At 43.9% G+C, this 13,573-nt stretch overlaps 1 protein-coding gene across 2 annotated transcripts; it reads left to right on the forward strand.

Annotated features, from left to right (window-relative positions):
* The first annotated feature begins 1,008 nt into the window (after positions 1-1,008).
* LOC149281245 (desmin) lies at positions 1,009-9,590 on the forward strand. Of its 2 annotated transcripts, XM_089499508.1 has the most exons (9): positions 1,009-1,547; positions 5,027-5,087; positions 5,180-5,275; positions 5,441-5,602; positions 5,827-5,952; positions 6,458-6,678; positions 6,975-7,018; positions 8,358-8,440; positions 9,295-9,590. In XM_089499508.1, the coding sequence occupies exons 1-9, from the start codon at positions 1,009-1,011 to the stop codon at positions 9,334-9,336; spliced, it is 1,374 nt and encodes a 457-aa protein (XP_089355634.1). In that variant the 3' UTR covers positions 9,337-9,590. The 2 variants fall into 2 exon arrangements, with proteins under 2 accessions (XP_089355634.1, XP_089355635.1); XM_089499509.1 differs by lacking the exons at positions 5,441-5,602; positions 5,827-5,952 and having other exon boundaries at positions 6,596-6,678.
* The last annotated feature ends 3,983 nt before the right edge of the window (positions 9,591-13,573 follow it).

Genomic DNA, 13,573 nt, shown 5'->3' on the forward strand with positions numbered 1-13,573 from the left:
CTGTATTTATACGAAACCTTTCAGCCGGCCGTTAATTTCTCAGTTTGTTTAAAGACGGCCAGCGCTGCTCTTATATGTTTTCAGCCGACGGCTCCAGGAGTAACGTTTCCGTGTTCCATACGTTCTTTATCTGTGTCTAACCCGAGGTGGTCTCCCAAGCCAACACTCTAACCTTTTCCCCCAAACCGGCCATTTCTCACCAGGGCTGTCGTTAGAGAGGGATACAGTTATTAGAGTTTATGGCTTTTGGAAGAGCTCTGGGACCCCCACGTCCCTGACTCCAAAAAACAATTTTTTTGCAAGGTTTTGTAACCTGGGGGTCGGAAGGAATCTCCAGAACACAATGTATCCTTTTTACACAAATGGTTACATTCAAAGTTCTTATTCTGTCCTATAATGCTCTATAACGAAATAAGCTTTTTTTATTTGTTTCCCCCCAAAGAAGAGGGGCTTCCTGTTAATATTCTCTGTCCTTTTTACCCTTTTACTATTTATATCAGCCGCAGGAGTGGTGGCGGAGTACAAATCACTGTCCCATTTCGGGAGCTATTAACAGCTGACACTTTTTTTTTTGTCCTTTTGACATCAAACTCCCTCTGTGCTGAGCGTCGTAAATTGTCGTATAAAAAAACCATGACTCAGTATTGAGTTAAAGAAAACTGAAACTGTCAGCCCCCCCCATTTCTTCCACCCTTCCCATTTTTTTCTGCCCCCTGCCCCCCCCCAATGTCATCCTCTCGGTCTTTAGGATACTCTGCAGCTGTTGAGACAATTGTAAATGATCCTTTCTAGGCTGGGGGGGGGGTATGTGGTGGGGCGTAGGGTGTCGTGTAGAGAGGTTGGCCCCCGCGGGCAGAGGGGAGGTATCTGATGTCACTGGACGTACAAATAGCTAAATCACTGGGCTCTGGATCTCGACTCCACTCACGCCGGCACAAGGAAGCTCAGACCTCTACCCTCAGAGCCACATCTTCCAGGCTCTCAGCATCAACCCAACCACCAGTAACCATGAGCCAAAGCTACTCAAGCAGCCAGAGGGTTTCCTCTTACCGTCGGACCTTTGGCGGAGCAGCCCCGTCTTTCAGTAGAGCTTCCTACGGGTCTAAGGCAGGCGCCTCCAGCAGTTTGTCCTCCAGGGTCTACCAGGTTTCCCGCGCCTCAGCCGCGCCATCTTTCTCCAGCTTCAAGGCTTCGCGCGGCGTCCCGGTCAGACAGAGCTACGGGGCAGATGTTCTGGACTTCAGTCTCGCCGATGCCATGAACCAAGAGTTCCTGCAGACCCGAACCAACGAGAAGGTAGAGCTTCAGGAACTAAACGACCGGTTTGCCAACTACATCGAGAAAGTGAGGTACTTGGAGCAGCAGAACCAGATCCTCGTGAACGAGGTCAACCGACTCAAGGGGAAAGAGCCGACGAGGGTCAGCGAGCTGTACGAGGAAGAGATGAGAGAGCTCCGCCGCCAAATAGACATCCTCACCAGTCAAAGGGCGAGAGTCGAGGTGGAGAGGGACAACTACATCGATGACCTGCAGAAGCTGAAACAAAGGTGAGTAGATTTGGGATAGGGGGGGGGAAAGGAAAATTCTGAGAAGGATCGGAGAACGAGGAGAGCAAAAGGTGAAGGATCTGGAAAGGGGGCCGACAGAAAAGTGCAAAAGCGGTTAAATCACTAAATTAGAAGATTAAATCTGAAATGAAGACGATCCGGGTATTCTCCTTTCCAATTTAATGCCAGAAAAGATATAAACCCTAAAAAGATTCAGGGGATTTCAGCCTCATCTCCGTTTTGTTCTTTCTCTGTCAGCATTCATTAGCTTCTGTTTCTTTTCGTACTTCTTATTCCCCCCCTCCGATTATTCCCAAGCCCTCCCCGGTTATTCCTGTCCCTGGTCTGTCCATATAAGGGCCGCTCGGACAGAATGCGGTAACAGATGCGAATATAAGTGGAATCCTCTGACGCGCAGGAGCGTTGTATCGCTCGGCGAGGTTCTCCTCCGGGTGACTCTTCTGTTTCCAGACGTCTCGCACTCAGTGTAGTGTAGTTTCTCGTGAGTTCATACTAACCGGCTCTCCGCTCATCCTGCGTACTCCTTTCCTGGTAAACTAACGCTGTGTCCTTTAGATTGCCCCGCGTGGGGCATCACCAGGTCAGGCTTCTTTGGTTGAGGGCACAATGATGGCAACCGGCAACCGTGATCACTGGAGGAACTACATGGGGACGAAACGCGTGGGCATTCTCAGTAGGGACGGATATTTGGGATTTGCGCTTGGGTCAGAGCTGAGGATAGTACACTGAGGATTGCTACCCATCATGCTGAGCCAACCATGACACGGTTTATTATCCGTCACGTCGCAGCATCATTTCACTTGGTGCTGTAAGGGATTAGTCATTTAACTCCATTGCAGACCCCGTGACTCAACACCTGCACATTCCCTAAATACACAATCATGCGCACAATACACACTCTGCTACACACTCGTCACATCTTGTGATACATTCACCTTATATATGTTACAATGCGCACCACATTTCCCTGTGGACAGCCTAGGGCCACGCTGTATGACACAGATCTCCTACATCCTCTGTGAGACCACCTGACCTAAAACGTGGCCTAGGGTACCCCTATATGTTCCACGATGGCCGGTGTCAGTCATCAAACACCATATGGTATAACATACCGCACAACATCTACCACTACTTATCAGGGTGTAAGGGGGCGGAGCTTGGGAGGTTGAGTGTCACTCAAACTGGCAGCTCTGCTGTGCATGCGCAGTATGCGTTCTCCAGTGTCCCAGGCGCCGAACAATGAAATCAGGGCAGAAGGATCGTGGTCTTGAAACCCGCTGAATTCTGTCTCTGTCCTGAAAGGTAGGGCAGAGGTAGAGCTCGGCAGGATAGGGTGGAAAAATCCGGACTGTCTCACACAAAGCAGGACAGTTGGGAGGCATTGTATACCCCCCTTGCGTACACGGTGACACCGGCTGTGGTGCAGCTGCTTCCCACGCAGACAATTTTAGATCTTCTGAAAAGTCAAAAAGTGGCAGCTGTCGGGACTCATGTCTGTTATCTCAGAGCTGGGGTGGAGGGGGCAAAGGGGTAGGTGGGAGAGGGTAGGGGGCAAGGGGTAGGTGGGAGAGGGTAGGGGGCAAGGGGTAGGTGGGAGAGGGTAGGGGGCAAGGGGTAGGGGATAGGGGACAGGTACATTGTTGAGGTTCCCTTTTTCATGCAACGTGTGAGACATAGTCGAAGGCAGCTGAAGTAGCACAGATAAAGCTTCACTTACAGGGAGACTGGGAAGGACACAGGGCCAGGTTAATTTTAGCCACAGAGGGTTAGTGAGGAAGTTACGGGAGGCATACGTGCAAACTATCCCGTGAGAATGTTCCCCAAGGTTTACCAAGCTGTCCAAAACTCCCTGCACTGAAAACAAATGAGGAGCAGAATAACCGGAATATAAACGTTTCCTCCCCGCGGTGACAATGTATCAATCTGTAATATATCAGGAAGACTTTTTCCTACTGGGAGGGTAACCCTTTCCTTTCATTCTTCATAGAAATGTATGTCCATTAAATAGATCATTTACTTTACTGAGAGGGTGGTAGATAAGTGGAACAGCCTCCCAGCAGAAGTGGTAGTAAAGGAATTTAAACATGCATGGGATTGGCGCATGGCTCCTGAATCTTAATCCTGAAAAGGAAACAGCTGTCACCCGGCTTCTTGTCACATTTCATTTGAGTGATTTAAACATTTGCCATTATATAGGTGATGACAGCGAGACAAAAAAAGCCACCGGCCTTTTCTCATCCCCAGAAAGCATCCGAGTCACTTACCACGGCTTCTTTCATGGCCTCTCCATCTTTGAACTACTCTCATGACACTCAGGCAGCAAGAGCGCTGACCGCTGAAAGCGTTATTCTCACAAGGAATATGAAGCATTCCTTGGCATGACTTCACGTTCATTCCGAGAACACGGAAGACACGGGGACTTCCTTAAAAGGAAGACGGGCCGCGCGCCTCCTTGGGGGGTTCCTTTTCTTCCTCGTTCCTCCTTATTTTAGGTTTCTCCCCTTTCTTTTCTTTCACCTTCTGATTCTACATTTAAACCAAACTCCTGCATGAAGCTGCAGCTAAACCCAAGCTCAGATCTTTAAGTTATCATTTAGTGTCAAGTGTATTACCAATGTATCAACTTCAAAGGGTTAATAAGACATGTTGATCACTCCTCTGGCAATGAAGGTGTTAATAGGAAGCGCACATGAATGCCAGGAGACGGTATATTTTTGGTTAATTACATGTGAAAAAGGTGGAAATTCCCCAAATCACGGTAGGAACGCTTAAAGTGTGGTTTCGATACAAGCGGCCCCCGAGGGTTGCACAGCAAACCGACACGACATGCGCGGCATGTTTCGTGCTAACCGATCACATGCGCCTCAAATGTCAACTGAGCTCAGAGCCATCACGCTCAGCCGATTATTAAAAATGGCACATGGCAGAGGGAGTCTTTTCAGCTTTTGACCGATGAGTCCTTCTGCCGCTCTGCGTAGCTAACGTGACCTATTCCAAAATACAGCGAGGGTAAATAACCGGGGGGGGGGAGGGGTTCGCTTATTAGGGGTATATTCACTAAGGAGAATTACTTGAATATGTAATATGAAGGGACAACAGCAGCGAGGTTCTCCTCCAAAAAAGATCTTGGTTGACCCTCTATGATACATTAATAACTCTCTGACATTTCTTGAAAAGACGCCTTACAGATTTAATTTACTATGCTTTAAAATAGTCCGGGTTGACCCTTCATATCGCATGAAACCAGAACCCTCCGGCAAACTACTTCTTTAGTGAATAAACCCCAATCTCCAGTGAGGAATCCAACCTATCCAAGCTTTCGCTCTCTATCTTATCGGTAACTCAATAACGGTCTCAATAATGGGACTAAATATCCTTGGGTTTTCACAAAAAAACCCCCTCCTTTGTTGCCATAAACAAACGCAGAATGTCTCTGACCGGGTTTCTCGTTTTCTTAGACTCCAAGAAGAGATCCAACTCAAAGAAGAGGCCGAGAATAACCTGTCTGCTTTCCGAGGGGTAAGGATTATTGTTCACGACCTCTCATTTTTTTATCCTCTGCCTGGAAGTCCTAAAACTAAGTCCGACGCTTCTCTCGCCTTCTCTATCAGGATGTGGACGCTGCAACCCTCGCCCGCATCGACTTAGAGAGACGCATTGAGTCCCTGCAGGAGGAGATTGCTTTCCTGAAGAAGATTCACGAGGAGGTAAGACAAAGACGTGATTTTAAGAATAAATGCTCCACCACATAGATATTGGCGCTTGGTAGTAACAGAACGGTTCTGGTACAAACACCACATAGATTTGGGATCCTTCTAAATTCTAATATAAGATCTTTTAAGTGTAAAAGTGTTACTTTTTTGTCCGAACAGGAAATCCGCGACTTGCAGGCGCAACTCCAGGAACAGCAGATCCAGGTGGAGGTTGACGTCTCCAAACCAGATTTGACAGCAGCCCTCAGAGATATCCGTACTCAGTATGAGAACATTGCCGCCAAGAACGTCTCAGAAGCTGAGGAGTGGTATAAGTCCAAGGTAAGACACGGTCCTGTCCTGTTAAGAAAATAACCTCTGCGCCATAATATCTTGTCTCGTTAATTCCCAACTAACTTGGTGTCTTTGACTTGCTTGGCCGCTGTTCGGTCTTCACGCGCCGTGTTTTAGCCATGTTCTCCATGCTCGTCGCGGGTAATGTGGCGCCATGTTGCCTCTTGTTTAACAGTTACTAAGTATCAATGTCACTTCATTACGTTCGACAGGTATCTGACCTCAATCAAGCCGCTCAGAAGAACAACGAGAACCTGCGCCAGGCCAAGCAGGAGATGATGGAGTACCGCCACCAAATCCAGTCCTACACCTGCGAGATTGACGCTCTTAAAGGAACTGTAAGTAACCGCCATATTCTGCTGCACTCCGTCTAGACTTATTTCGCTGGTTTATTATTGCTTTGTAATATCTTGACCCAAACGGGCCAAAAAAGGAGGTTTTGAAAAATTAATGAGCATTTTGAAAAAATAAAATTCGGCATTTTTTGTTACCCAGGATTTTCTCTCAACCATCTTGTCTCTCTAGTCCAGTTGGTTTTGCCAATGCAGTTAGAACCTCTTGTAACGATTATGATTAAAAACTAAAGATTTTGGCCATCAGTTTCAAACAAAGAAGGACAAGGAGGACTCAGTAACTTCAAAAGTTGAATTCTCAAGTCTCTGTGGGCTACCTAAAAAGACGTACACATTATAAATGTCCTGCGTTGATCTGATGGAGATAAAATGGGTTCTTGGGTATGGTCCGTAGGTTCTGAGCGTTTGTTCTCCCGAAGGAGTAAAAATGGTCCAGGACGGATGACATCTGCTCTCCAAGATAGGTCCTCACGAGTTTCTTCTCTTACAGAACGACTCCCTGCTCCGTCAGATGAGGGACCTGGAGGAGAGGTATGGCGGAGAAGCTGCCGGGTATCAAGATACCATCTCCAGACTGGAGGAGGAAATCCGTAACCTGAAGGATGACATGGCAAGACACCTGCGCGAGTACCAAGACCTCCTCAACGTCAAGATGGCTTTGGATGTCGAGATCGCCACATACAGGAAACTGCTGGAAGGCGAAGAAAGCAGGTAAGGAAAAAAGAGTTCCGGTCATTCATTAAGGAAAGGCCTTTGGATTAACCATTTGAGAGCCAGTGTTGTGCCTAAAGATCCAATTTTATAGCAGTGCAGGTAGAGGGTCAACTAATATGGTTTCAGTGACATTAAAAATGGAACCGCAATAGAAACATGTTACCTTTTAAACATTCCCTTTATATATTTATACATTTTTTATAAATATACAATAATAACAGCTGGTTTGCTGATTAAAATACACTTAATATCATTAATAATATATATTTTTTTCCCTTTCTTTATGTTTTTAGAATCTCTCTTCCCATCCAGTCATATTCTGCACTGAGCTTTAGAGGTAAGTCCTGGCATTTTCTGTACTCATCTCCATCTCTCTTAGGCTAGGTTTCCACTTGTTTTTTTTTAGCTAAAAACGCCCATAAAAACGCCAATAGTGCCACCTGGCGTTTTTTTAGTGACAAAACACGCTGCAGCCAGATGTTAGCTGTTCTTCAATAGGAAATCGCAGAATGCCAGATCCACTTGGCGTTTATTTGTTTGGCGTTTTTTCAGTCCTCTTTGGCGTTTTTCTGCTTTTTTGGGCTCTGTGGCAGTTTTTCAGAATCGCAGCATGTTGACGCTCTGGCGTTTTTTGCAAGGAAATCTTGGCGTTTTTCTCCAATAGAAGTCTATGGGAGAGAAAAAACGCCATGAAAAAGCCATGTGGGTTTATTGCCTTGGCGTTTTTTATGGCGTTTTTCCACAGTTACAATGCAGAGGATGGACCCAGTATCTGTGTGTCCTACGAGAAATAGGCTGGAAACAAACAGTTTCACACAAAACAAAGTTCATATTGAATTCTACACCATTTGGAACAAACATCCAATACAAACAAACATATGCGACGCATCAACTGGATCCTGCGCGCCAAAAGCAACAGCAAACAATTTGCACCATCATTTGGGGCCAATCTTCCTCGAGGAGCAGACATTCGGAATAAAGCAGGCCTTACAAACCACAGAAAAGAGACAAAAGGGTCCGCCGGGGCGTTTAAGTAGAACTCTACCAAGTAAATGACATCAGGGGGCAGATACTCGCCATTTATCCTAATCCCTTTTAGCTGGGTGAAACTTCTAACTTGTAAAGGCTGGAAAAACTGCCTAAGGTCAAAAAAAGCAATTTCCACAGAAAGGCTAAAACGCCAGAAAAAACTCCAGAAAAAAACACCAAAACGCAGGAAAATGCAGTGGCAGTTTTCTTGGCGTTTTTCATCAAGAAAAAAAACGCAGGACAAAAACCCAAGTGGAAACCTAGCCTTAATGTAATAACGAGTTTAGAGCACGCGTGCTTTGCTCGGTTCCACCTGGAGCTATAGTGGGGATTTTATCTTTTTCACAAGGCCAAGTTGGTCCAATAGACTCTAGACTTGTGGATTCTCATTAAACAGAAGTATGCCAAGCATGGTGGGGATTACCAGGGCTGCTGGTACTGCCAATGAGTTCATTGGAAACTCCACTAACAATTGCTGCAAAAAGTCAGGAGGAACCGGCTGTATACCGGTGTCCTCAGCCTCCTGACCAGCAATGGTCATCTACAAGGTCCAGTCCCAACTTAAGAAGCCAACTTGGCTTAACGTGGCTGAGCTGTGAGGGAATTGTGAATTCACATTCAGTAACGGTGCTTATTTTGCTTGGCAGAGACCAGCCCAGAGCAGAGAGCATCTGAGGTCCACACCAAGAAAACTGTCATGATCAAAACTATCGAGACCCGAGATGGAGAGGTGAGTAGGACCAATAAGCAATTATTATGAGAACAGGTGCTAAGATATATGTCATGTGACAACTAAGCATCCCGTTATAAATGGGGTAAAATAGTCCATACAGTATTTCTGGGAAGGGGTTGGCCACTCAGCAGATTCAGCAGAACCAGGAATTCTGTATCTAATGCTACATTTAGCTATATGCGGTAAATTCCGAGTAAGGGGGTCATCGCCATCGGTAAAGTGAGTCAGCACTCCCCACATGCTCCGTTACGTCTGCTCATGCTGCTTATTATAGGGAATGGCTGAAATTTACTATCCACGCACCCCCAAGCACTCATGCAAACTCAAACACACGGCCCTCCCTGGCATGGAAGAGGAGGAGGGCTGCAGCTGTCTCTAAAAGTAAAGGCACGACAGCTGCAGTCTTCATACATACATCCATGCGTGCCTCTATACATAAAAATAATCACTGCCGTCTGGACACTTATTTTTAGGCACTTGCACATCTTTGACTGTCCTTTCCGAGCAACACCAGCTCAACCTTACAAGTATCTTTCATAGAGCTTTCTTAGACATTTTAGCAAGTATGGCGACATCATAAGCTCCCCAGCCCTGAAGTTAACGCTAGATTTGCCCATCTCTTGTATATTGGTGTTAAAAGTAGATTTATTCCTGATTCATTACCCAGAGGGGGAATAACCTCACTGGTTCCTAATTTGTATCCTCTGGGTCATCTCATCTTGGCCACTGAGAGTAGACAAGATCTAAAAATGATCAGCCTCCCCGCATTGTAACTATTTGGTTGTAGTCGTTTCTTTTATTAACTGCTACAGAGTAGCAATAATGGGTCACCCGTTTATTTGTGTTCTCAGGTCGTCAGTGAGGCTTCTCAACAGCACCAGGAGATCCTGTGAGGTGGGACAGAGGACACGTGAACACGGACACGTGAACACGGACACGTGAACACGGACACGTGAACAGGAACCTAGAATGACCACCGTGCACAGTCTGAGCTCAACTCTACTGGACATCTCAAAACTGTCACTACACCTCTCCTGCACCCATCACTCACCCTGAGCATCTCCTCAATCTAAAGGCCCCCAACCCAAAAAAAAATAAGCTCATTTTGGGACTCAACATGGAGAACTCTCGTGCTATGAAGCATCGTCGCTGGGGTGTCTCATCAGCACAGCGAAAACAAAAATAAAGTCACAGACACCTTCACAAATATTGCATCCCCGTTCATTCTAACTTGGAATGTTTAGCAACGCAAGCATATTACATACATGTTCCGGGGCTCCGATCCTCATTCTAAGTCCCACTCGTCCATAACCAGTGCAGCCATCAGGTGTGCTGCCAATACCCATTACTGCTAGACCTCAATAAGTAATACATTTACCCCCATAGAATGTTAAAGAGAAATTATCTTTGGTTAAATAACTAAAAAAAAACGATATAAAAACACAAAATAATAATAGCGCAAAAAATTATTTTGTGTATAAAGTAAAGTTTACTCTGCTTGCCAAAGAAGTGAATACTTTATACTTCGTTAAACAACAAAAAAAAAGTTTCAAAAAGGTGCCTGTTTTTAATACTAGATGTTCTCAAACGTGTCGGTTTTGTCATTCCTAGTTTTCTTTCTTAACCTAAATACTGAAAACATTAATACATTTAAATACAGGAAATATATATTTTTTCCTAATATTGAAATCCACATAAAAATATATTAAAAATATATATTTTCTCAAAGTTTTATAAACTATAGGACATTTTTTTTTGTTAGTGGCTTCTGGGAAATACAGTAAAGTTCAAGCTAGAATTGAACGAACGGAAAGCATTATAGATGAAAGGACAAAGTAAATACAAAGTAGCGAATCGTCCGTCATATTCTTCTAGTAATTTTCTTATATTATTAATATTAGGATATTAGAAAGCAGGAAATGTTCTATGCTGTTAAAGTACGTGAGTTTATATAACGAAAGGCTGAGATGATATGGAGGAGACATAAATAAAGGGTTAACATCCGAATAATATTCATGCATTTAATTGGCCGTTGAATGTGGTCTTAAAGAACTCATAGCTATCTTCCCAGAACCCTTTGCAAGTTACTATGTTACTAGGCAGGGACTAGCGTGAAAAGCAGGGGTGACCCGTACCAACGCGTGACTCCGAATGAGAAAAGGAGAAAAGTCAAAAATATCTTATATTTTTTTCCCTTGTGAGATTTTTGGTTTTTTACACCAAAAAGGGTTGTATTGTAATAGCAGAATTTTATTAAATGCAAATCATAGCACGTGGTATTAATAGAAAATATTTTATTCCACTACATACACCAATAAAAAAAAAAAAAGAATCGTGAATCCAGTGTAAGTTCTGTATTTAATACCAAAAAAAAGGAATTGTATAAAAGAAAAAAAAAAAAGCCTTGTTTGTTTTTCTCAAACACTTTTCTGCTAAATCGCTTTGGCTTCTTCAGAAGAGAATGTACAGATACATAAAATGAGTGGATATAACTTGTTTTCTGATCATTCTAATAGGAAATTTAAAAAAAAAACACGTTGGATTCTGGCATCAGAGAAGCCAGATTTGTTAAAAGTTTAAAAGTATTTTAATGGTACCGGCCCTTTAATTAATGGGGAAAGAATGGCTGCTCCACACACATGAAACATAGGGGGTCATCGCTGAAACCAAACCCCGTTACGGTTTATCACTGAATTCTGTCGGATCGCTGTATGGTTGGGTGGGCATATTTTGAGCCATAGAACGTAGGCTTTAATAGGAATATAAAGTTTATCATGCAGGGATTTGAGCTTCCATAGTAACATAAATCTGCTCGGTGTTAGTTTGTATGTTTGTGGTGTTTTAGAGTGCACTTGTGAGATGTTATTCTAATGGCCACCGATGATCATACTTGGGAACTTTCTAACTAAGCTGGCCCAGAGATTTCTGGGTTGTCATGGAAACCTTGACTTGTCATTATTTAAAGATACACTTCAGTCACCTGCATACCTGGGAACTTCTGGGCCCCGGCTACCCTAATGTGTCCAGGGGGCTATAGTAGACGGCAAGTGTGCTGACTTGGCGGATCGGCGGCACGTATCTGAGGTCTGAACAATAGTCGAGGTTGTTTTTTCAATTCATTTTTCTGAAAGAAAAACCCCAAGCTAGCCTTTTAATCGTTGTGCATTCTCATCTATAAGACACAGGGCAAAAAAAACAAAAAAAAACAAAAAAAAAATAGGAATCTGGCAAAATCGTATTAATACAGCACATATTGTTGTTTTTGACCGAAAAAAAGGATCACTTGTGACTAAAGACTCGAGAACATGGTAACCATTCCTGCTTGTAATATGGAATATGTCCAGTAGGGGGTGCTGTGTACACAGGAACGCGGAGATGGGGCAACAAGCAGAATTTTTAAGGAAATCACAGTTTGCCGGGATAGACCAAGCCAAGCTCATCACTCAGGAAATGTATTGCACTGTAAGAATTTTTAAGTAATATCATATCAGACGGCCATTTATCAGAGAATATAAAGGAAAACTGGACGTGAAGACTGGAGCTGTAATGCTGCCTCTGCCAGGGGTTGACAAATTTCAAATTAGGATCCAGGCGGAATATTTAGAAGCCAACCTTTTTTTCTTTGAAGCTGAAATTTAAGGGAATATTTTAAGGTTAAGTATTTTAAGTATTTTTTTTATTTTTTTAAATAATTTTTAATAGAATTTGTGTTTAGATTTAAACCTATCATACAATACAAAAAGCTACAAAAACACACAACAAAAGAGAAAATACAAAGACATTCCAGCAAATAAACTGAATTTTTAAAATATATTTCTTTTTTACCCCAGTTGTAGTTTTTACCCCATAATATAAGGTTTTGGTTATCTGAGCCCCAATCTACTAGACAAACTCTCTGACTCCTTATCATACTTCCTGTGGGAAACAATAGAATGGACCAGTCTAAATTGATTGATATTATGTTTATATGTTTATATTCCTGACCAGAATTTGACAACCTCTGGGGGCACCCTAGATCTGAGCTGAAGTCAGCTGTGCCCCAGACCCAGTCTAACTGAGATCAGCATTTAAATCTGCTGCTATGGCAATAGTTTTAGAGCAGGAAATTGTTTGTAGGAAAGTATCTTGGGAAAGAGTGGCCTGGGGGGCTTTTGTTGCCTATTCAGCCTTTATTTGGTAAGGGTTATTCATCACATCTGTGTCACATCTGGTCACCATGGGACGGCAGCTTCGGGTGTCACCCCGTTCATGGTGTGGCCCGGTGTAGTCCGCACCCGCTGCACCCCCTAGTGATGCCACTGCATATTGCCCCCCAACTCTAAGTGACCCAGTTAGGAGATAAGGCCCACCCTATGAACCCTTGAATAGACATTTTTGGCTGGTTGGAAGGCGGTCATCTCAAAAATCCAATAAAAAAAAAAAAAAAAGCACCAGCCCAAAAATCATAAATCCACCCAACGCGGTGACGAATTTCCGCTGCTTGTTTGTCTCTTGAATTAATGATAGATATTTACAGTAATTATACAGAATGTCACGTCCGGGAACGCAATATTCTGCATTGGCACAGGGGGTGGCATCAGAAAATGTAGAATTTGCTGCTTTTTACTAATATAACCGTACTGGGCAAAACGTTTGATGCAAAAAATATATATTATTTTAAACATTCAAATAAAACCCCACTTTATAAGCAAATATTTTGTATGAAATCCCATTAGAATGGAGACATTACCATTTCCAGAATCAGTCGTTGGTCTCGTCTTAGATTCAGGAGCCATATGCCTACCCAATGCATGTTTAAATTCCCTCACTGTTTTTAGGCTCTACCACTTCTGCTGGGAAGCTGTCCCACCTATCTACTACTCTCTCAGTAAAGTATAACTTCCTCTCCGCTCTTCATTGCGTGCCACAGCCCGAGCTTCCCTTGCCATCTGAATATGGTAACTTTATGCTTAGTTGCTATTCATTGCACGGGGAGATGGGAGCCGGGGAGGGAGCGAGGACAGTACACAGGAGGGAGGAAGGAGAGCGGGGGGGGGGGGTGAAAAGTTAAAGCCAACTTATGTCACATATCAGGAGGGGAGGCAGCTGTCGGTGCTACTTTTGGAGCTGTGGGGTGAGGGAGGAGGAGGG

This window comes from Sceloporus occidentalis, unplaced genomic scaffold (assembly GCF_023333645.1).
Source record: "Sceloporus occidentalis isolate IW3139 unplaced genomic scaffold, rSceOcc1.0.p SCAF_136, whole genome shotgun sequence".
In the NCBI taxonomy this organism is placed as follows: domain Eukaryota; kingdom Metazoa; phylum Chordata; class Lepidosauria; order Squamata; family Phrynosomatidae; genus Sceloporus; species Sceloporus occidentalis.